At 40.5% G+C, this 25,326-nt stretch overlaps 1 protein-coding gene across 3 annotated transcripts in view; it reads right to left on the bottom strand.

Annotated features, from left to right (window-relative positions):
* The window catches only part of LRCH2 (leucine rich repeats and calponin homology domain containing 2), a 104,016-nt gene extending 102,555 nt beyond the window's left edge, over positions 1 to 1,461 (bottom strand). For all 3 annotated transcript variants that reach the window (XM_036306193.1, XM_036306192.1, XM_036306194.1), the window contains exon 1: positions 1,102 to 1,461. In XM_036306193.1, coding sequence (XP_036162086.1) covers positions 1,102 to 1,444 — 343 coding nt within the window. In that variant the 5' untranslated portion in view covers positions 1,445 to 1,461. The remainder of the gene's footprint in view (positions 1 to 1,101) is intronic.
* Positions 1,462 to 25,326: the final 23,865 nt, after the last annotated feature.

The raw sequence follows: 25,326 nt of genomic DNA, 5'->3' as shown, positions 1-25,326 counted from the left end.
CTGAATACACTGAAATCTTGTTATGAAAATAAGAAGCCATTTATTACTTCTCATTATGGGTGCATTTACTTACTACATTGTTGCAAAATTGCTACACTATTAAAGTAATTTTGTCCATGATCTCTTTCAGCAAAGCAGATGAAAAAAGACATAAATAACAAATTTAAAGATTATGAAAAGCAAAAAACCCTTTCATTACATCCAAACACACCTAAAATATTCAGCATTGGTTTATAAGGCAGAGGGGGAAGAGAGTGCATTCATAACAAAAAATGCAATCCACAACAAAGAGTACCAGAGAGTAAGTATATGAAGAACATTACAATAGCCAATTTTTCATCTAAAACGATAAGCCATTAACTCACAAGTCCATAAAGAATGGAGTTCATTGTTTCTCAAAAATGCCCTTAAAATTTTTGGCTATTTCTGCTATAAAAATTAAGGCTAACATGAAACAAGGATTCTTGCCCCTGGTAACTAGACATGTGATTAATGATTTAATTTGCAGCAAATACTAATTTAAGCACCATTACCTTCTCACCACCAGGAAAAATGAAAAATGTCGGTCTTTAAGGTATACGTGACAAGAAGGCAAGCATATTCTAAGACGAACAAAACACAAAATAAGAACACAAAAACCGTGGCAATACTGCTGCTGTACTAGGAAAAGGGATATACCATTCTTGCAGGCACGTATGCCTTTAAGGAATATGTATAGATTATGATTTTATGTATTGTCTCTTCTCCCCCACTCCTGGAAAGATGGGACCATCCAGGAGAGTTGGAAGAAGTGCATTAAGGAAGGTGTCAATACCTCCCTCCCCACCCCTTACTAGGGAAACTCGCTTTACAATAACGCTCTTTCACCCCCCACATAGCACTCGGTTTCACACATCCTTCAAGCAGCATTCCTCCCCCCTCCCCTATTCCCTTCTCTGCCCCCCACATTCACAAGCTGCTCCGACTGTGTCAGTATCGCCTCCCCGTGCACCCGCCCAGACCAGCAGAGTCCAACAACGCAGCCACGCAGCCACCCATTCTCCCCACCTCCTCGCTCCTAGCCCCGCGTTCCCTCGCCGCCCCACAGTCCCGTCCTGTCACCTGCTTGGGTGGTGTCCGTCAGGTCGTAGCCGCTGCCCGGGAAGTCTCGGAGTTTCCTGCCACTGAGGCTCAGGATGCCGGAGTTGCCCGCCTCCTCCAGGGCCCGGTCCAGGCTCCTCGCGGTGTGTTGAGGCTGCAAGCTCCCCGGGTTCCACTGCGGCCCGTTGGGGAAAGGCTGCCCGAAAAGAGTCGGTACCGGGATGGGCAGCACCACGGTCCCGCCGCCGCCGCCTCCCCCTCCGGCTCCACCGCCTCCTCCGGCAGCGCCACAACCACCGCTACTTCCACCTCCACCACCACCGCCGCCCCCACTGTTACCACCACCTCCCTGACTCGCCGCCATGTTCCTGGGAGAGAGAATAGCCCCCGACAATACTCTCAGCTTCTGCCGTGAGTGTAGGGGGTTCTTAGAACGCATGCGCATGCTGGGGGCGGGGTGGGGGGGCGAGGTAGAGTGGGAAGGAACCGGGGGGCGGGCTTGGAGGAGGTGTTGGGTAGGGAACTGAAGATGTTGAAACGTGCAGAAAGAACGCTTGCTTTAAGAAATGTGTGATCAGAGGAAGGATGCTAAATCCCGGTTCCGTTGCTTTGGGTACCAAAATCTTGCGAAGCGACACCAGCTTAACTGTAGGTCATTTGGCCGTATGTCCCCAAATCTCTAAGTTGCTTCACCTTTTTCTTCCTGCGAAACAAAGGCAAATATATTAGATGGGGTGAAAGGAGCTCCTTTCAGAATGTATTGAAACAGCTTTTAGGACAGGCGCCTTATGGAAACGCTTACCACAAGTGCCTCAGGAATCGTTGACTGGTTAAATGATTGGGGATCATTTGGGGAGGAATCTCAGCGCAGAAGAAGTGCACTGAGTTTTGAGCCCATGTGCATTGTTGCCATAATTTAGAATTCCAAAATAAGAAAAGACTTTTCAAATGTTTTCAAGGAAACCTCTCTTTTCAGTGTGTGTGGGGGTCCCAGCCAAACTGCCGCCTTACACAACTTGGAAAAGTTCTCCGCATTCTGTTCCATCATTCTTTGAGGTTGTGCCAAGATCGCCAAAATAGGTTAAGTATAGCTGGTGGAAAACTCTTTGATCATGAAACAACCTTAAAGTTCATTTTTGAAATACAGGTTTTGGTTTTAGGTGGAATTCTAAAGGTATAACACTGGTCATATGAAGCTAATCAATCTTGGATTTTAGGAGTCCATTCTCAGAACCTGAGCCTAACTATGCAAGCCACTGCCACCCCACCATCCCCAGAGTTACTGAAATCTTTTCACTAATAGCCAGTAAAATTACCCAGCAAAATTATCAGAATGCTTGAAGATATTCAGTTATAATTAATTTGAATATCCTATGCATCTGTTTTACATTCATTTCCATTTCAACAATCTGTCAACAATCTAATTGTCTTAGTGAAATCTCCACAAATGTTTATCTGTCATAGACTCTACTTCAGAAAAAGAAATACAGGAAACAATTACAATTTGTCAAAATTGCTTCGTGGCCACACGGGTTAATGAAAATGAATATGTTGCAAGAAATTACATTTGCCGTATGCATGACCCACAGAATGAACAAAACTGAGAATCAGACACTTGAATGAATTAGTAAGTAAAATACAATTATTTAAACCCACTGGTGTCAGAAAGGAATGTTGTACCTCATCTTTCTTAGATCAAAAATCAATTCAAGTAATAATTGAGAACTTCCAGAATCAAGAGGGATGAGAAGGAAACTAAATTCATTAGAGAAAATATTAGGAAAGGACCCTAGCCAGATTGGCTCAGTCTATAGAGCATCAGCCCAAAGTAGGGTCCTGGGTTTGATTCTGGTCAAGGGCACCTCGGTTGCAGGCTTGATCCCCTGCCATGTAGGAGGCAACCAATCAATGTGTCTCTCTCACATCAGTGTTTCTCTATCTCTCCCCTTTCTTCCACTCTCTCTAAAAGTCAATGAAAAGATATCCTCAGATGAGGATTAGCAATAAATAAGTAAATAAAATCAAATTTAAAAAAAGAAAACATTAGGAAAGGAATCTATATATACTGGTATATAAGGCTAATATGTTAAGTGTCCCTCTGCCCATCCAACTGGTCGCTATGACGTGCACTGACCACCAGGGGGCAGACACTCAACGCAGGAGCTGCCATGATGCTCACTGGCCATTTACAGAGAAACAGCAGCGTGGACCTGGTGCCGACAAAGCAACACTTGGCTTCCCCCAAATGGGACACTGGCCCTGCCACTACCCCTAAGCAACACCCCACTGAAGCAATACCCCACTGAATCGACACCCCACCAAATCGCAGCCGATGCTGCCATGGAGCAAAATGCAGCACCCAGCCCAGGAATGGTGGTTGTGGGTACCGGGTAATGACGTCACGTCCTGTAGCAACACCCAGCTTCCTCTCTCTAGTGCAGTGGTTCTCAACCTTGGCTGCACATTAGAATCACCTGGGAATCTTTTTAAAATCCTGATTTCTGGGCATCATCCTCCAGAAATTCTGTTTCTTTGTTACTAATGTTGTGGCCCCACCCCATAACAAAGAAACAGAACTTCCGGAGGATGAGGCCCAGAAATCAGGATTTTAAAAAGATTCCCAGGCAATGTGCAGCCAAGGTTGAGAACCACTGCTCTAGTGACTAGACTCCTTGCAGTTTCTTCAGCCCAGGAACACGACTTGCTTTATAGCCAGGTGGAAACATTTTACACTTTAACCAAATGTCTGTGAAGTGTTTTCCCATGCCTCATCTCATCTGATCTTCACAGAAGTCCTGGAGTAGGTAGATAGGAGACTCAGTGGAATCCTATTTTCTTATTATTAGCCGGAAAATGGAGATTTAGAAAGCTTAGAAACTTGACCCGACGGAAAAGAAGTAAGAAATGGTGGACCTTGAAAATGACTTCAGGTTTTCTCACTGTGCAGAATATAGTCAAACACTGCTGCAGTTAAATGTTATCCTTTGTTCTCCCTGCGTGATCTACAACTATAATCTGCCATGTGTGTGTATGATGTGCTCTGTTATCCTGTCTAAGGTGGGTCCTGCCTTTTACCCTGAGCTACTGGGAGAGGTTCTAGCTACCCATCACTCTGAGCTGGAACCAGCGGGTTAGAAAGTAATTCTTGTTTTTGTTAATTTTTCTTAAATGTATGTATAGCTCACATTTATTTCAGTGTTTAATATTAAAAGTGTTTGGGGTCTTTATTTAGAAATTTGGTGATGTTTTGAGGGTCAGAAATATGCTGTAGGAACCTAACTCTCATTTATATCAATTACCCTATGGTAAAATTGGTTTCTTTATACTTCATTTTGCTTAAAGTGGCAATTTCCAAGAACCTATTGACAGTGTTAAGTGAGGACTTACTGTATTTACTCAAAAGAAATGACAACTTATATACATGCAAATACTTAACCATGAATATTTAAAAACTGAAACTACCTAAGTGTCCATCAATAGGAGAATGGACAAAGAAACACTGTATTATGTCCATACAATGTAGTACCTTTAAATAATAAAAGGATTGAACTATTGATACAACATAACAATGTAAATGAATTTCAAAATAAATACATTGAGTGAAAAAAGCCAGAAAAAAAGAGTACATAATATATGATTTCATTCACGTAAAACTCTTAAAAATGCAAACTAATCTATACAAACAGAAAGCAGACTAGTGCTTTTCTGGGGGGCATATGGCAGTGGAAACATTGAAAGAGGGTTAGGGTTAAGGTTAAAGTTAGGGTTGGGGGCTGATGGGTATATTCACTATCTTAATTGTGGTGATGGTTGCATGGGTGTATACATATGCCAAAATTTATCACATTGTATACTTTCAATGTTTGAAGTTTATTATATGTTACTTATACCTCTATAAAAATGTGATATTCATTGTAAGATGAACATGGAAAAGTTAGTTTATGATTAAAATTTCAGTAAAATAAACATTAATACAAAAAACATTTAAATGTTTCCATAGCATTTACTAGGAAATTGCTTTGAAGATTAAATTGGGTCAGTTGAATTCACTCTTAATATGCTTTCTCAATAAAAATAGTCAGTGAAATGTAATTCTGAATCAAATGTTTGTACATACAAACAAGAATTCAACATGTCCTTAGGTCCAAATATCTCCTCTATCAAAATGGGTCAAAATGTTAGAATAAAATGGTCTACCAGTGGTCAGCAAACTCATTAGTCAACAGAGCCAAATATCAACAGTATGACTGAAATTTCTTTTGAGAGCCAAATTTTTTAAACTTAAACTATATAGGTAGGTACATTGTTATTAACTTAATTAGGGTACTCCTAAGGCTTAGGAAGAGCCCCACTCAAGGGGCCAAAGAGCTGCATGTGGCTCACGAGCCGCAGTTTGCCGACCACAGGGCTAGACCCATTGAAATAATTGAGGTAATATTGAATTATATCCCTTCAATGGGTTTACAACGTATTTGAAGAAACAAGACTTCCATTTAATAAATACTTACAAAATAATTTAATTATCTACAGAGTGTGTTATTCCATTTACAATTGTATTGGGAAATCAGAGAAGTAAGAGAGTTAAAGAAAAATCTTTTGGATGGGTTGGAACTCAATCTGAGCCTTGAAGGCTAATGGCACAGACAGAGCAGAAAGGATATGATAACTTAAGAAGGGGCAAAGACAGAGATGAGCATGTAGTGCTTTGGAGATAGTATTCAGCATGGCCTAACCAGAGCAAATGTGGTCTGTTAGGGGGAATGGAAAATAAGCTTGTATAGGTAAGATGGCACTGGGTTATGGATGGTCTTGAAGTCAGAAAGAGGTGATTCGATTGGATTCATTAAACAAATTTCTCAAAAAGGATCTGGTGTCATTATGTTCTTTGAGTTTAAGCTGGGGGAATCTGCGACGGGGTGGGGGAATAAACTGTTATGGTAGACTAAGATGGAGGTACTGCAAATGTTTAGGAGACAAATTTAAGAAAGATTTTTTAAAATATATTTTTATTTATTTCAGAGAGGAAGGGAGAGATAGAAACATCAATGATGACAGAGAATCATTGATTGGCTGCCTTCTGTATGCTCCCTACTGGGATGGAGCCCACAACCTGGCCTGTGCCCTTGACTGGAATTGAACCTGGAACCCTTCAGTCCGCAGGCTGACACTCTATCCACTGAACCAAACCAGCCAAGGGTTTAAGAAAGATTTCATAGGAGGACTCAGCAGGACTTGGAAACAGATTAGACATTTATTTCCCTCACATTGCTAGTTTTATTCCTTATTTCCTTGACATTTGATTGACATCTAGTGCTAATTTAACATTTAAGTCTCCTTTCACATCCATATTTAAGAATAATTGCAGTTACATTTATGTAATCTAAGCCTGAGATCTCTTCTCTATTCTTATTCAAGCATAATATATCATCTAATTCTTCCTGATTAATTTATTCAGTATTAAGAATTCTGAATTCAGTTTCATGGATGTGCTTTGTATAATTGTGTTCTATCATAACCTTATTTCATAATCTGATATACCATTTATCCTGATTTTCTTTTTACACAAGATTCATTTTTACATGGATATATCAATCTGTAATGTTAAAAAGCTTAATTCCCTGTATTAGGCCCTAATAATTTAACATTTATTCTAGTTATTTCTTCTTCCTGTTCTTGTGCTTACTGAACTAAATATTATCATCAATTATAGTTCATATGGTCTTCTGGACTGTTCCTTTGCAAAATAAACAGATTTCTGGAACAGAAAGCTTCTTTTTTAGTGGGATTGCTTAGAGGGTATTTGTGCTTTTGGAGAGAGGAAAAGGAGACAGCTGGCAGAGCTCTTCTTCCTCATTCTGACCCTAACTTGCTTTATTCTCACTGCACAATTGCCTAGAGCAGACTAAACCACATGAGTTATTAACGCTCAACAAGCTAAGCAAGCAATCTCCAACAAATGGTTACTCCTGCAAGCTGAGCAGAAAAGAGTATTTTTAAAAGATCATTTTCAACAAATGTCTGATCTAAAATAAGCTTTATGATGCCTCATCACACCATCCCATTACCCTCTTTCTACTGCCAACCACTTTGACCTCAAGGTCAAAGTCAGTCTTGGATCAAAACAAAACAACGACAATAACAAAATTCTTCCTCAATGGTCACAAACTCAATTTCATCCCCTTCCTGCCATTTCCAATGCATCCCCTTTGTTCAGACCCTAGTCATCTCTCTCTTGGACTATTACAGCCTCCTGAGTAGTCTTTATGCTGGTTTTGTATCTGGTCTTTTCTACCCTCCATGCTGCCACCATGATTTATCAAAAATGGTCACTTACCAACTTCCCTATTGCCTACAGAAGAAAGTTCAGCTGCCTTAGCAAGGCGTATAGGACCTTTCAGGGTTTGGTTCCTGCCTATTTCTCTAGTCTCATCTCTCACCACTTACTTGCTTCATACTTCATGCTCTAGTCTGCCATACAGAATTACTTACATTTCCTGCCACATACCATGCTGTTCCTCTTGACAGAATTGACCTCCTCAAACAGTCTGGGTAACTACTACTCATCCTTTGGGATTCAGTGTAGGCATCACTTTTTCAAAAAGCCTTCCTTTAGCTCATCTTCAGTTGGCTTCCCTCCAGTTCACTTTGTTCTCAAAACCCTCTGTGCTCATCACTATCATATTAATTTTACAATATTATCACCTTTTTGTCTTGTTTCCTCTCACTAAGATATGAATTTATTTTATTTATTAAATCGATTGGGGTGACATTGCTCAACATGAACATATAGGTTTCATGTGTGGGTTTCTATGTTACAAGATCTGTATATTACATCATGTACCCACCACCCAAAGTCAAATCTTTTCCTGTCACCTTATATTAGCACCTCCTTCTCCCCTTACCCCCTTCCCTCTGGCAGCCATCACACTGCTCTTTGTGTTCATAACTTTCGGTTTTATATCCCACATCTGAGTGAAATAATATGGCTCTTAGCTTTTTCTGTCTAACTTATTTCACTTAGTATAATGTTCTCAAGGTCCATCCATGTTGTTGCAAATGGCACTATTTCATCCTTTCTTATGGCTGAGTAGTATTCCATTGTGTATATGTACCACATATTCTTTGTCCAGTCCTCTATCGCAGGACACTTTGGTTGTTTCATGTCTTGGCCACCATGAATAATGTTGCAATGAATATAGGGCTGCATGTATCTTTGCAAATACATGATTTTGAGTATTCGGGTATATACCCAGGAGTGGGATTGCTGGGTCATACTGTAGCTCTATTCTTAATTTTTTGAGGAATCGCCAGACTGCTTTCCTTAGTGGTTGTACCAGTCTACATTCTTAACAGCAGTGAAAAAGGGTTCCCTTTTTTCCACAACTTCTCCAACACTTGCTATTGCTTGTCTTATTGATAATGGCCACTCTAACGGGTGTAAGGTAGAAGATATGAATTCCTAAAAGGCAGGGACTGTGTCAAATTTATATCAGTGTTCTGGTAGACAGTAGATACTCAAAAGTATTTTGGCCCAGCCAGCATGGCTCAGTGGTTCAACATTGACCTATAAACCAGGAGGTCACAGTTCAATTCCCAGTCAGGGTACATGCCTGGGTTGCGGGCTCAATCTCCCGTGCGGGGCGTGCAGGAGGCAGCCAATCAATGATTCTCTCTCATCATTGATAGTTCTCTCTCTTCCTCCCCCTTCCTCTCTGAAATCAATAAACATATATATTTTTTAAATGTTTTGTTTCTGCGCCACTTCTGTGGCCATTACTTGTGATAACCAGCACAAGGTCACCCAACAGAAGACTATGAAAAAGCAGAGCAGCTCAGGTAAGGGATGTGCTAACGTGGCTGGCTTTCTGCTGCTACCTGCAAGCAGAGGGACCTGGAGATCACGCTGCAGAAGCAGAAAAAGACAAACGAGAGGGAAGAACCCAAGTAGCTTTGTGGCTTCGCATCCAACCCTCTTGCCCTTCGCTTGTGTGCCTGGAGCCAATCCCACCACACTCATGTTTCCTCCTGTGGTGCTCAAAGGTCCCAGCACTGATAATATTACCTTTATCCTGAGTGTGCAGTAAGTCCCTTTTGTGCTTCTTTCCCTTCAAGAAGCCTGTCTCCCCCTGGGCCACTTCTTGGGGTAAGGGGGCTATCCTTTCCCAGTATTAAAAGTGGGTGTATAATTACATGAAAACATATTTTGTTCCATGGTTAGAGGAATACAAAGGTGAACACCATATTAGCCTCATGTTCACCACCTTATATTTGGCTCCTGAGTACCACTTTATAGAGTCTGGTCCCAACCCCTTTGAGGCACACATTTATGTGCGTGAAAATTGAAATACTTTAATCCTAACATCTGCAATATAAAGATCCTTTTTTCTCAGAATCACATTCTAAACTCCATTCTCTCCACATCATAGTTGGGGATTGTCTTTCCATCCTTGCATTCAGCCCAAAGCTGCCATGTTCTACATTTGTGATTTGCAACCCTGGGTCCCTTCTCAGACTTACAGTTCCATCTGAAGACACTAACAACTAATTTCATTCAATGTGACTGCCCCCCCCTTCCCTGATTTGTGGGAGCCACAGAGTCCAGCCTTGTGAGCAACTAAATTTCACTGCTTACTGCCCTAAGGCCAAAACCAAGAAAGGTTTTATGGCTCATAAAGTTTTCCTGCTGTTTAGAGCAGAGGGCGCAGAGCCTGGGTATCATAACAGAAAGTGCTAATCTGTACACCGGGTGCATTGAAGCATGTAAAGCCAATTCATAACATTCTATGACACTTTTATAGTTTAAAAGCATCTTGCCAAACCTATTCAAATTGTATGCATGTGGGAGAATTGTGCTCACAGCTATTTTTAGAGTTTTAGATCATCTTCCACAAATATGCCAAGGTACCCTCAGTAGTCTGTTAGACATCAAGAATGTTTCCAAAGAAGTGGGCCAAGGTTCCAACTCCTTCTGGTGGGGCAGGGCTGATTACAGAATGCTGATTCTTATTGTGGATTAAGCAGATCTACCATCTTTCTAATCAGGGGCAAAGCAGATTGTTAATTTGCTTTGACTTCAGAGAAAGGATCAGTAGGTGACAGTGAGCAGCAGCTCTCACAAATGGCTGGCAGTGAGAAATTTCATGGGCTATGGAAGAGGGGAACTGGAATTATTGAGAAGTCTGTGTGCCACCTTTGGTGGAAATACTATATACTGCTACCCCTCTTCAGGATATGGCATCATCTACTATCATCTCATCCCATTCCGTCTTTTTCTTTCTTATCTGTGACATTTGGCTCATCCATTCCCTGTAATTCATCCCTGCCCTAACAGGTTTTAGTTAACGAAACCACACTCAATAATGTGACACATCTACTAAAATTTGTTGTCAACAACTATGTACAATTTCAATAGAAGCATGTTAAAGAAGATAATATCTTCACTCTACTTTTTATTAGTCTGAATACTTTTGAATATTTGAATCCAGCACAGGGGCTACACTTGAAGAGAATAAACACGAATATCCAGTGACTTTGAAGATCAAGTCTTTTGGACACCATTAATTGGGAAAATTTAAAAATATTTTTTCCTAGGCATTGTTTCTTGGCACGCAATCCATGAGCTATCTGGGTTGCTTATTACAATTTCAGATTCCTGAGTTCCATTCCTGACCTATTGAATCAATCTTTGGGTATGGGACCAGGAAATCTACATTTTTAACACGCTCCCTAGGCAATTCTGTTACACATTAAAGCTTGAGAACTAATGATTTAGAAAGTACATAATAATGGCCTTAAACTATTTGGAAGGATTCTTAAATGACAAAAGGAAAAGATTAATTTTGTGTTGCTCAAGAAGGCAGAAAAACTATGGATGAAAGTTACAGCAGGAAAATGTTCCAATGAGGAAGATTTTTTTAAAACAATAAGACATAGCCATCAATAAGAGTAGCTATCTTGCAAAATAGTGAATTCTCCACCCCTAGAGAGGATAGAAGGCTCTCTTTAAAGGATAATGTAGTGGGGATTCTTACATTGAGTGGGAGGTTGAACAAAGTAATTTCTTGAGTCCCTTCTAGCTAGCACATTTGATTAATTTATACAATAAGTTTCAAACCATTAAGATTATGCCAAGTCCTCCAAATTCGATAATCCTGATCTCTTTAACCTTTCCTTTTTTAAGCATTTGTTTGTAAGTTACTACATGCTGAACATTGCTAGGTTGTAGAGACACACTGGTCAACAGGCAGCCATGTTCTTGACTTCATGGAATTTATAGTGTTGTGAGGGGAAAGGGTAAAAGTACAATTATAGAGAGGTAACTGATATAATGGAGGAAATGTAAGGGGTTAAGGGAACATAGAAAGGGGAACCTAACTGGACTTGGGAGTCAGAGAAAGCTCTCTGGAGGAGATAATATCTACACCTGAGAGCTCAACAATCAGCAGAAGTCAGCAAGGCAAAGAGAGGGAAAAGCTTGTGAAAAGGGTAGGATGCAAGAGATAGCATTTTCATTCAAGGAAATGAAGGTGGTTCAGAATGGCTAGAGCAAAGGTGCCAAGAGACACAAAATGAGACTGAGGTGGTATTAGAGTCCAAATCTCTCTGGGCTAGATAGATTATAATAAAGAGTTTGGATTTTATCCCAAAGGCATTGTGAAATCATTGAAGGGTTTTCAGAAAAAAAGATATGATAAAATTTTCAGTATACAGAAAAACCCAACCAAACCAAAAAAAACCATTTTTCAGTGCAGAGAAAGTGTTGGAGAGGAGTCAAGACTAGAGGCCTGGAGGCCAGTGACAAAAGGCTTTTTATCAATACTTCAGAAGAAAAACAATATTGCTTAGATTAGTGAGAGGCTATTGGAGATGAAGACAAGTAAATTATTTGAGAAATAATTACAAGTTAACATTGATACAATGTGGTGATAGATTAAAGTGTTAAGGAAAGTCAGGAGTCAAGGATGATTCTCAGATCTGTGGCTTGAGCAGCTGGATAGATGGTAGCACCACTCATTGAGAGAGGCAAATGGCTGCAGTAAGCTTTATTCAGAGAAGAAGGACATGATGAGTTTGAACATGGAGAATTTGAGCAGCCTATAAGGTATCCAGATGTGGATATGCAGAAAGCAGCTGGGTATGTGAAGCAGGAGAGGGAGCTGAGCCAGAGAGATAAAAACTATGTGAGTTAATAGAATTACCCAAGGATAGTAGAGTCATCTCTCAATATCTCTGAGAGATTGCTTTCAGGGTCCCCACAGATGCTCAAGTCCCTTATATAAAACTAAAGGCCCAGTGCATGAAAATTCATGCAATGGAGGGGGGTTCCTTCAGCCCAGCCTGCCCCCTCTCACAGTCCAGGAGCCCTAAGGGGAGGGAGGCAACCCAGTGATCAGGGGAAGGTGATGCCCCATCACACCTCTGCTGCTGCCACTGCCGGCAGCACAAGCCTCAGCTGCTCTTGGTAACCTGTGCCTCGGGCGGCCCTGGGCAGCTGGGCAACTGCCATCCAAGGCTTGCCTGCACCTCCGGCCGGCCCTGGGTGGCTGGGAAGCTGAAGGTATTGGGGGACTCCAGAGGCCGGTGCCCTGGTGGGGCTGTAGGGACTGGGTGCCACCATCTTGTGGCTGTGGGCACCGACCTCTTTGAGGGTGGGGAGGTCAGTTAGCATAATCCCTTCTTATTGGCTGTGGGCACTGCCATCATTGAGGGCGGGGCGGTCAATTAGCATATTCCCTCCTTATTGGCTGTGGGCACCGCCATCTTTGCAACGGCGTGAGCGTCAATTAGCATATTACCTCTTTATTAGATAGGATAACAGTATTTGTATATAGCCTGTATCTATATATAGGCTAAAGCAAAGTATGCCTACACATCACTTCATTAGCATGGATTCAGCATAGTGCTTCGCAGGTGGCAAATTCAAGTTTTGCTTTTTGGAACTTTATGGGATTTTTTTTTCCCCTGAATATTTTTGATCCACAGTTGGTTGAATACACGGATGTGAAATCCACCAATACAGAAGGCCACCTATATATTAAGTGAGAAGAGAATCTATGACAAACCCCTGTGAAAATGAATAATTAAGCTACCAGAGGAGAAAAAGGGCCTGCAAAGAACACTGAGAATGTTCAGATTTGTTATCCATTTGTTTGTGTTGTTTTATATCTCTTTTTGTGAGCCACTGAACTCTAATAATGATATGGTATATGATAAAATGCATTCATCCCACTTGATTACTTTATTTTCTAATAATTTCCTTAGTAAACAGAATCGTCTCTTGCTCTGACTGTCTCTTGCTGACTTTCAGCAGCAATGTTCGGGAACCCTACTTACTTACCTAGTGTCCAACTGACTTTGATCTCTGGCACAAAGTTTCCTATGACTATGACTACCACCTGCTTTCTGAGTACTACCTCACAGCCACCTTTAATATAAAGTAGAAGGTAAATATGTAGGTGTGGAGCCATGCAGACTGGTCTTGAGCTACTTATACAACCTTTCTAAGACTCAGTAAGTGGCTCATCACTCAGAACCTCCATGAGAACAAGAATCCTGTTTATCATGATATCCCTAGAGCCTGGCATGCCATTATTACAGTTAGTATGTGTTGATTGAATAATTATACCATAAAATGGGGACTCTGGCATGTATCTATGCCACTGTTGTTAGTACTAAAAGGTATAAATCTATAAATAAAAGCCTAAGCGACCATTACAGTGGAATGACCAGAATGACCAGTCACTATGATGTGCACTACCAGTGGGCAGACACTCAACACAGGAGCTTCCCCCTGGTGGTCAGTAAGCTCCCACAGGGGAAGTGCCACTCAGCCAGAAGCCAGGCTCATAGCTGGCGAGCGCAGCAGCGGTGGCGGGAGCTTCTCCCTCAGTAAGGAGGGACAAGAGGGCACAGGCCAGGCTGAGTGTCCCCCCCCCCTCCAGTGCACAAATTTCATGCACCAGGTCTCTAGTATATAATAAGTATAATGCCTGAAATATAGTGAGTGTCCACAAATAGTGTCTGTCATTATTATCATGATGCCTTGTTGCTATTGGCTCTGGAGTATCTTCCTACTCTAATGTAATTTACAGTTGTGGCTGGACACCACTGACCCTGGCTTTTGTCCTTCCATGAGATTGCCACTTGCCTCAGCACATGGTAATAATTTCAACATTATTTGTATTTCTCTAACTGTGATTCTGATTTCATCCAAACCAAAAAGATTAATAAAAATGTTATTTGAAAAATTCTACTATTGTATTGAAATTAATGCTGATATGTATCTGTGTTTAGAATATATATTGTTTACAGCCAGGGTGAAGTGGCTCAGTTGGTTGAGCGTTGTTCTGTGCACCGAAAGGTTGCTGGTTCGATTCTCGGTCAGGGCACATACCTGGCTTTCAGGTTCAGTTCCCAGATGGAGCACGTATAGAAGGCAACTGATCAATGTTTCTCTCTCACATTGATACATTGATGGGTGTTCTCTCTCTCTCTCTCTCTCTCTCTCTCTCTCTCTCTCTCTCTCTCTCTCTCCCAACCCCTCTCTAAGCATGTTTGTGGGTGAGGATTTTAAAAAAAAAATTTAATATCTTGTTTACAACCTTCATAACAATAGTCTTTGAAATTAGAGTTGTATGCTAAAAAATAAAAAGAAGATGAACCAATAAAAAGCAAAGAAGCATGCTACAGAATTGAGTAAAAGAAAACCCAGACAACTAACATAAAAACTGATAAAGTACGTTTGGTTTCAGCTTCTTTTATATATTAGATGTGCTCAAATCCTTAGAGGGCAAAAGGAGATTTGGAAATAGTGGTGATGTGAAAAGATCTAGGAAAAGATGGACTTGATGAATTGCTTTTTCAGCCCTGAGGCAGGGAATGAGTCTGTTTACCAGCTGTCTGCCTATTTTCCTAATGTATCTGTTGGGCGTTTGCTATAGAGATAAAAACAAACAATAGTCTTGCCAATATAGGTGAAATTCTGAACATGTAGCCTAAATAAAGGTAATTGATATGGTAAGACAAAGAATAATGTTATATAACACTGCTGAATTATGTATATTTAGTGGCTTGATCTCTCAAAGAGACATAGAGCATTCATAGAAATGGAATGAATTTCAATTGTATAGGCCTAATAGTAATAAAATTTTAGTTTTTCCAAAGGTAAAAATAATTACATGACTAGACTGTGGAAAAGACATACATTTTTGACAGGACCTTGGTTAGTTCAACATCTTAGAGCAGATTTAGAACACTATTACAGAAGCAAAATTGTAATGCATGATTATAAATTTACTGAAATATTTGAGAAATAGTTGACGAAAATGAAAATGAGTAATTATTGTGTAATAAGTAGAGAGAAAATCCTAGTTTGCCCCAAACTCATTCCGTAACATTTAATTAAAATAAATAAAGTAAAATACATGTTATATCAATAATAGAGTAATGATATTCCCTCAATATATCAAATCTCTTCATAACTGAAGAGGCTTGATAAGTCTAACAACTGGATGCCATAATGAATCCCTATCAAAGAAGTTCCGCTCACCCCTCTCCCCCACCCCACAGAACATCAATAGATTTTAAATTCTTTATTTTAGAGTATGCATAACAACAACCACAAAAATACAACAAGAATGCATGCAAGGTTACACTTACCAAACAGAAGGGTGTAGGCAGAAATAAGTCTTTCCCCCCAAGATTTAATAGGTAGGGCTTCCCTGCATAGGAGACACACTGAGCAAATCTCTCCTTATCTGCCAGTCCAATCCTGAATACAGGCCTTATTTTCAGGGCTAACTAACATTTAGGCAATTCTGTGTCCTCATTGTAAGGTCTTTTATGAAGATAAAATATGGACTGAGGCAGAGTGCAGAAGAGAATGAAACATAAATGTGTAACTGAAATGCCGTCAGAAAAACTCTGATAAATGAAGGCGAGGTCCGATTTATTTGTCACATAGCCAGTTCTGGAAGTCTGCAGATACCTAAAACATATATTAAAAGAACTGTTTTTCTATCCATCTGATTTGGCATTGGAGTGCCTCTTAGTGTCCATGGTAACTCCCACAGAGTGCTTCAGAAATTCATCATTAAAAGGCTTGCACATTAAAACATAATGGGTCAGCCACAGTACTTAAGCAATGTTCAGTTTCTGAACTTCAAAACAAGTTTAAGCCATTCTACACCTTTAGGAACATATTATTGGCACAATCTATAGTTTTAAAAACTAACCAATTTCTTAAAATCTGCAGCAAAATAATTTTTTAAGTATTATAAAATATAACTAGTAGTTATAGTATAGAAAAGGTAAAACTTAGAGCACTTGGAAATCTAAAATTGTCTCTCAAAATATAAGCACTTTATGTAAGTTGTAATCATAGGAATATCAATAAAGGAATATGGGAAAGAACTTCTATTGATGTTCCCAAATGGCCATTTTGTTTTGTGTTCTTTATTTTAGAGGGCTATAAAGTAGTTGTATTTTTAACTTCAAGACTTCTAATATTTTTGGTTATCCTTTCAGCATTAAGGGAATAACTAAACTGAGGTATGACAAGATTTAATGTCGTGGGTTGAAACTAAAGAAATCTGTTTTGGTTCCCACTTATAATTCTTTCTTGGCAGGTTTCATATTACAATTTGAGAAATCGGTTAAATGCATGAAAATACTTCATTGGTCTGCTTGGAAACAACTGACCTTTAATCGGCCTTGTTAATCAGTGAGTGAAGTCAGTGAGATGTGACTAATCCCAGAGCAACAGGTTTGTTTAATATACCTTAGCGTGGGTAAGACCTGGCAGACATTTAGGATGTACTTAGCTAAAATTAGGAACGTGAAAGTCTTGCCCTGACCGGTTTGGCTCAGTGGATGGAGCGTCGGCCTGCGGACTGAAGGGTCCTGGGTTCGATCCTGGTCAGGGGCATGTGCCTTGGTTGTGGGCACATCCCCGGTGGGGGGTGTGCAGGAGGCAGCTCATCCATGTTTCTAACTCTCTATCCCTTTTCCTTTCTCTCTGTAAAAAAATCAATAAAATATTTTAAAAAAGAATATAAAAGTCTTAATCCTTGAGTGGTTTGAAATGCATTACATAAATTTTTAAAATACATATGTCGCCATGTGAACTGTACTCAGTAAACAGAACTGTAAGTTCCAAATACAGTACACCCCACAAATTTTAGGTGAAATCAGAAATATTACTGTCTAAATGGGAAATTTTAAAAGAAAATCTAATGGATAAAATCAATCACTTGGGAAAATATTCTCAGGAAAATAGCCCATGTAAAAGATGGATTCTGAGCATGTTGACAATTGGACTAGGGCAGTGGTCGGCAAACTGCGGCTCGCGAACCACATGCGGCTCTTTGGCCCCTTGAGTGTGGCTCTTCCACAAAATACCAACTTCTGCGCATGGGCCACGAAGTTTCAGTCGCACTGTACGTGCGCACCCGCACGTGGTATTTTGTGGAAGAGCCACACTCAAGGGGCCAAAGAGCCGCATGTGGCTCACGAGCCGCAGTTTGCTGACCACTGGACTAAGGGCTCCTTAATTCAGAAGCAACCCCTTTAAAAGAAGGTGTCAATTTTAAAGATAACAATATACTATAATCAAAGACGTTTAAACATGTCTTTCACGAGAAAAAATTGAAATGGAAAAAGTTTTGATACCTTATATAAAGTAAGGGATTCAGAGTACAGCAATATGTCCATTTCTCCAGTGTCATGCCATTGAGAGGATTGGAGGATCCCATTCTTCTTGACAGCTCCATCTCTATAGAAGCAATGGATGCATCTGATTATTACAATCAGATTACATAGCCCATTAAGATAATTCAGTTGAATTATTTTTGATAATTTCTTTATACCAAAGGAGACTTATCTAGCAAAATTTTCATTGTAAACATTGCCTATCGAATCCCTGATAAGTAGACTTGTATGCATTGTGACACACCATACCCCCCCCACACACACACACACATGCCCTATATAGGTATCCCCTGCTTTTCAAAAGTTTGCCTTTTGCCACTTCAGCTTTTATGAAAGATCCACATTACTATCTGGATTTTGCTATCCTAAAGAAATCCAAAGAGGTTTTTCGCTTTTTTGAAAAAAAGGAAAACTAGCTTTCAGTGTTTATTTTGCAGCAAGCTTTTTAAAAAAAAAAAAATTTATTGATTAAGTTATTACATATGTGTCCTTATCCCCACATTCCCCCCCATTCCCCCACTCACGCGCTCACCCCCCTGTGGTCCATGTCCATTGGGTAGGCCTATATGCTTGCATATAAGTCCTTTGGTTGATCTCCCCCCCTTACCCCCACCCGCCCCTACCTTCCCTCTGAGGTTTGACTGTCTGATCAATGCAGCAAGCTTTTATAGAGGCAGCACAAACCTTGAACTTCAAAGCTAGCATGGCAGGCGGTCAAGCTCCTTCTTGGGATCTACACTCAGTCACCATAGATTTCAACTGTGTCTGTGAGTACCTGTGCTCACAATTTAGTTAGTTAAAGCTAATTGCTTCTTCCCTTTATGTCATTTGGGCTTATAAAAGGTTACATAGGAACACTCTACTTTCAGATAGCAGGGAAACCCAGTAGAGATATCTTGCAAGGTATAGCCCAAGCAGCCAGCCATACTCTCTCTGTGTCATCTGACGTAAAACATGAATATACTTGAATTGATACTGTGCCATTGAGAATAGACTTCTTTAATTCCATTCAAAAAAGTATCCCTTATCTTTAAGAGGTATTGACAAAATTAAAAGTATATTACATTGGTACAGCCAGTATGAAAACAAGGAAAGTCCTCAAAAAATTAAAAATATAAATACCATATGGTCCAGCAATCTCCCTTCTGGGAAAATATCCAAAGGAAATAAAATCACTATCTCAAAGAGCTATCTGCATTCCCATGTTCACTGAAGCATTATTCACAATAGCCAAGATATGGAAATAACTTAAATGTCTGTCAACAGAAGAATGAATAAAGAAAATGTTGTGCATCTATACAATGGAATATTATTCAGCCACAAAAAGAAAAAATACTGCCATTTCTGACAACATGGATGAACCTGGAAGATACTGCTAAGTGAAATAAGCCAAAGAAAAACATACTTTATGATCTTAGTTATATGTAGAATATAATTAACCAGAGAGTAGAAGAGTGTTTGCCAGAGGTTGGGGACTGAGGGATGGGGGACATGGGGAGATGTTGGTGGAGGGTATAAACTTCCAGTTAAGTTGAGTAATTTCTGGAGATCTAATGTACAGTATGTTGACTATAGTTAACCATACTATATTCTATACTGGAAATTTGCTAAGAGAGTAGATTTTAAGTGTTCTCAACACAAAAACAAAAGAACCTATAACAACAAACAAACAGGAAACTATGTGAGGTGACAAATATGTTAATTAACTTCATTATGGTAATCACTTCACAATATATACATATATACTATCCTATCCAATAAAAGAGTAATATTCAAATTAACTGTCACTCTGCAATAAAGATGGTGGTGCCCACAGCCAATAAGGAGGGAATATGCAAATTGACATATTTTATTCCTCCGGAGAGCAGGAGGGAAGGCTTGGCATCCTGGGTTGCCCCAGCAGCCCCAGACGCCAAGCCTGACCAGAGAGCAGGAGAGCTCTCCCCACACCCAGTCGGATTGAGTCTGGCACAAAGCGGAGTGGAACACCCCGAGCTGCTGCCTGCAGGCAGGAAGCTGGTGGGGGTGGGGTATGGATGCAGGGGCCTCAGAGCTGGACCACCCAGCCCCCAGCATTCTCTCCGCCTGGAAGCATCCAGCTGCAGACCTCCGACCCCATTAACTGGATCAGTGGTGGGGTGGAAAGTGACCTGGGAGTGTGAGGAAATGAAACTTGGGGCAAGCACCACGGGTGCAGTCCCCGTGACCTTCCCCTCCCAGGATAGTGCTGCACTCCCTAACCTCCCTCATGCCAAGATATAAATGTGGATTTGCAAAGAGACAGGCCCCCGAGGAGCTTTAGCTGGGGGACGAGAGGAGATACTCACTTCTGACAACCCCACCCTTTGCTTTAAGCCTGCATTCTCCTTCCCTACTATATATTGCTTAAAGTACACAATGGTTAATGTTTGGACATGCCATAAAAGTGGGGAAAGCAAAGTTTTGTGCTTTAGAACACAAGAGTCTGGAGTCTTTGGGGGTCTTTCTCTCTCTCTCTCTCTCTCTCTCTCTCTCTCTCTCACACACACACACACACACACACACACACACACACACACTCACTCCTTCCTTCCCTCTTCCCTGGCCTGGCAAATCTTCATGCAGAAAGTTAATCCCAGCTCCTCAGAACCCACCCTTGCTTGGAGTGGCCTCTATTTTGTTTTGTTTTTTTTCTCTCATAAAGTTTCTTTCTAACCTCTAAACTGGCAGTCAGACATCCCCAGAGGGCGCAGACCAGACTGAGGTACCCCCTCCCATGCACGAATCTTCGTGCCTCGGGCCTCAGTACATATATAAAATTATGTTATACAAACTAAATATAATTTTTATTTGTCCATCATACCCCAATAAAGATAGCAAAAAGAAAATAAATAAATGGATCTTATGTTTTATGTAAAACAATGGCACCAAAAACTGAAATTAGGGAATAATGAATAGATTATTTTAAAAGTTTATTTCTTATAGATTTATTGTATATTTCTCCAAAATAATAAATTATTCTGATAGATTTCAAATATGAATCAGTTATATACACAACTTTTTAGAAATGCTTCTAATACTTAAAGTGAGTATTAGAATATCTACTGCAAATCCAGCTCTGAGGCCCTTTCATCCATACCCCACCCCCACCAGCTTCCTGCCTGAGGGCAGCAGCTCGGGGTGTTCCACTCCGCTTTGTGGAATATATATTAGAATATATACTCCAAATCCAACCACTTTTCACTATCCTGTTCCAAACTAATATCAACTGTCACCTAGATTATTGCAATAGCACATAACTGGTATCCCTATTTCCTGTTTCTGGTTTTTCCACCTACAGTCTTTTCTCAACACAGTAGCCAGAGTGATTCATATTTAAAACATAAGACAAGCCCTGGCTGGTGTGGCGGTGTGGTTCATTTGGAGCATCATCCCATGTACCAGAAGGTGGTGGGTTTGATTCCTGGTCAGGCACATACCCGGGTTCAGTACCCAGTCAGGGCACATGCAGAAGGCAACCGATCAGTCTCTCTCTCTCTCTCTCTCTCTCTCTCTCTCTCTCTCTCTCTCTCTCTCTCTCTTCTCTCTAAAATGAAAAACAAATCAAAAAACCCGTAAGTCAAATTACCACTTTATTTCTCTATTCAAAACCCTGCAGCCCTGGCTGGTTTGGCTCCGTTGGTTGGGCGTCATCCTGTGCACCAAAAGGTTACTGATTCGATTCCTGGTCAGGGCACATGCCCGAGTTTTGGGGCTCAATTCCTGCTAGAAGGTGTGCAGGAGGCAATTGATCCATGTTTCACTCTCACATTGATGTTTCTCTTTCTCCCCCACCCTCTTCCTCCCTTTCTAAAAAAAAAAAAGCCAAAAATGTTGGTGGTTTTCTTTGCTGTGCAAAAGCTTTTATTTTTTTAAGAATATATTGTTATTGATTTCAGAGAGGAAGGCAGAGGGAGAGAGAGAAATGGAAACATCAACGATGAGAGAGAATCATTGATTGGCTGCCTCCCTACACATCTCCTACTGTGTAGGTTAATTTCTGGAGTCACTTTTCTGTTTCATTGATCTATATGGCTGTATTTATGACAGTACCATGCTGTTTTGATTACTATAGCCTTATAATACAGTTTGTTATCAGGTAGTGTGATACCTCCATCTTTGTTATTTTTTCTCAAGATTGCTGTGGTTATTTGTGGTCTTCTATGGTTCCATATAAATTTTAAGATTATTTTTCCTAGTTCTGTAAAAAAATGCCACTGGTATTTTGATAGGAATTGCATTGAATCTATAGATTGTTTTGGATAGTATGGAAATTTTAAGGATATTAATTCTTCCTATCCATGAACAAGGTATATGCTTCCATTTATTTGTATCTTCTTCAGTTTTTTCCTTCAGTGTCTTATACTTTTCTGAGTACAGATCTTTTACCTACTTGGTTAAATTTATTCTTGGGCATTTTAATTTTTTATGCAGTTATATATGAGATCATTTTCATTAGTTTCCCTTTCTTATAGTTCATTATTAGTGTATAAAAACGCAACTGATTTCTGGATATTTATTTTGTATCCTGCTTCTTTACTGAATTCACTTATCAGTTCTGGTAGTTTCTTGGTGGAATCTTTAGGGTTCTCTCTAAACAGTATCATGTCATCTGCAAATAATGATAATTTTTCTTCTTCCTTTTCCATTTAGATGCATTTTACTTTTTCTTATTGTCTGATTGCTATAGTCAGGACTTCCAGTACTAAGTTGAATAAGAGTGGTGAAGGTGGACATCCCTGTCTTGTTCTTGATATTAAGGAAAAACACTTTTAGTTTTTCCCTGTTGAGTATGATGTTAGCTGTGGGTTTGTCATATATGGACTTTATAATGTTGCGGCACTTTCCCTCTATTTCCACTTTCTTGAGAGTTTTTATCATAAATGGATGCTGGATCTATTGATATGATTCATATTATTTTCATTTTATTTATGCGGTGAATCAGGTTAATTGATTTATAGATAGTGTACCATCCTTGCATCCCAGGAATAAATCCCATTTAATCCTGATACTTTACTGAATTTATTTTTGGTGTAAGTTCTTTTTAATGTATTGCTGAATTTGGTTTGCTAATACTTTGTTGAGGATTTTTGCATCTATGTTTATACTAGGCACTATTCTTTTTACTTAGTTATTCTTAATATTTTTACATCTTATTTATATCTTACTTTTGAAAGTTTCAAATAAATACAAAAGCAAAAAAAATAATACAATTCCATCTATCCATCACTAGCTTTCACAGTATCCAACATTCTGACACTATCATTCCATATACCTCCCACCACTTTTTAATCTGAATTATTTCCAAGGAAATCTCAGCCATTATAAAAATTTCTTTTTAAATGTTAGCTTCTATCACTAAAAGTGAGCATACTAGTCATTATTCTTAAGCATAGTTCTGAAAATCATCCAAAAGTTTAGTAATGCCAGACATGGCAGCTTGATTGCTTTTAGGCATTGACCATGTGGAGCATCTAACAACTGTGAACTATAATGTCCTCAGTTCTCATATTTACTTCTGATGGCAGTCCAAGGTGCTAACTTCTGTCTCTATTGTAACCGAGCAGAGTTTATCCATCTGTCACTGCAGATAACCAATTATGCTGACATGGGGGTGCAGTGAAAGAAAGTAGTGTTTGTTATCTAGTGCTACACAATAGAGAACATTTGGCTTGTGCTGTAAAAACCTGAACTCTCTGATGATTTAGAGACAAGAGGCTTTATAGAGCAGAAATTTTAAATCATTATGAGTAAGGGATTTGGGGGTGGTAGGTAAAACTGATTGGTGAAGAGTGAGGTAAGGGCGGTAAATCATTATTCGGGTCTTGAGGTCAGCTTCGGCATCCCTCAATGTGGTTTCATGGGGATGTGGCCGGGGTTGTTCCACTTTAGGGCTCAGGAGCCGAAACACAACTTACGGCATCATGTTATCTTCAGCTTAACAAAACCCATATCTTGTGGCCGTTACTTGGGGCCTGGTTATCGTTTCTTGCTGCCTCAGGGAGTTAATAAATATAAGTGTAAGGGGCAAGGAATGGAGAGAACATGGCTATAGAACCTGGCTGGAGATCCTAGACAGAACTTGGCTGGAGATCCTGGCTAGAGATCCTGGCTAGAGAACCTGGCTATGATGATCACCTGAACGCTGCCTCCATGTCATTCCTTCTTCACCGACTCCATCCACACCTTGGGGAACCCCTGGACCTGCTGGGGTTGGACCCCAGCATATGGCACCCAAACAGGGACCCCTAGGTAAGTGACCCACACTCGGGACGGATAGGACTCCACCTTAGGAAGAGGGTGGATAGTCTTCGTTGACTCTGTTCATACCTTTGGGAACCCCTGGAACAGGATTCCCCTAGGTAAGCCCCCGCCACATTGAGAACCCTCACACTCAGGAAGGATAGGACTCCACCAGGGTGCTGCAGACCCCCCTATAGAGGATAAGTAGGGTAAGAAGGTGGATAGTACAGAACTTAGATTGAGAAGATGTGCCATACTGAGTCCAAAGAAAGAAGACTCTGTGTAGATCTTTAGATTGAGAAGATGTGCCATACTGAGTCTAAAGAAAAAAGACTCCATATTGATCTTTTAACACATATGCTTGCTAGCAGAGGAGTTAAGGTTATGCCCAGTCAGACGGAACGTTTTATATAAGAAGTATGTCCATGCTTTTCTGAGGAAGGAAAGGTAAATGTAGAGGCATGGGAGAAGGTAGGCCCAAGGAGCCTTATCCTTAACCCCACTGCAGCCTTTCCACCCCGGGAAAGTGCAGGATTGGCAAGCTCTCCCTGGGGTGATAGATCAGGACTCAGGTAATAGCGGAAAGCGCCAATCCTACTCTTAAAATGGATACAAGAGAGCATTTGGGGCTTTTCTTTTTAATGCCTGCTTTGGATTTTGTAAATGCATTACGTGCGTCACCACAGTGGACCCAGAGAAGCTCCTTGTCCCATCGTTCCAAAGACTTAGAGTTGCCCCGATGACAGAAAAGTGGAAAAAAGAAGAAAAGAAAGGCTATGCAAGGGACTGAGGTGCCAACATGGGGTCAGCTGAAGAAATTAACAACTGAGGCCCAACAGATGGTAGAAAAGCAAGAAGTGGAAGCTACTCCCTCAGCCAAGTCCGAGGACTCTGAGTAAATCAGCAAAAGAAACTTTCATTTAGCAGAAACTCACTTATTTCGTCAAATGGAAAGACTTACTTACAGGAGCCTGGGAGGGACCTGATGTACTTTTAAACTGGGGGAGAGGATATGCTTGTATATTTCCACAGGATGCAGGCTCACCTGTGTGGATTCCAGTCCGTCTAATCCGACCTTATGTCACACCACCCTCCATCTTTGCCTCCTCCTCCTCCTTCCCGGTATCATCCATATCAGCTGACCCAGAGGGCACAGCTGACTCCTCCCCAGACACCGACACCACCATTAAGCACGGCCCTGGTGGACCCATGATCCAGCCCTTCAACACGCTGACACTCCGGGAAGCCTGTCGCCAATGATGCCACCCGCTAGCCAGA

This window comes from Myotis myotis, unplaced genomic scaffold, assembly GCF_014108235.1.
Source record: "Myotis myotis isolate mMyoMyo1 unplaced genomic scaffold, mMyoMyo1.p scaffold_m19_p_4, whole genome shotgun sequence".
In the NCBI taxonomy this organism is placed as follows: Eukaryota; Metazoa; Chordata; class Mammalia; order Chiroptera; family Vespertilionidae; genus Myotis; species Myotis myotis.
The sequence above is the reverse complement of the archived record's forward strand: the minus strand, read 5'-3'. Positions and strand labels throughout refer to the sequence as shown.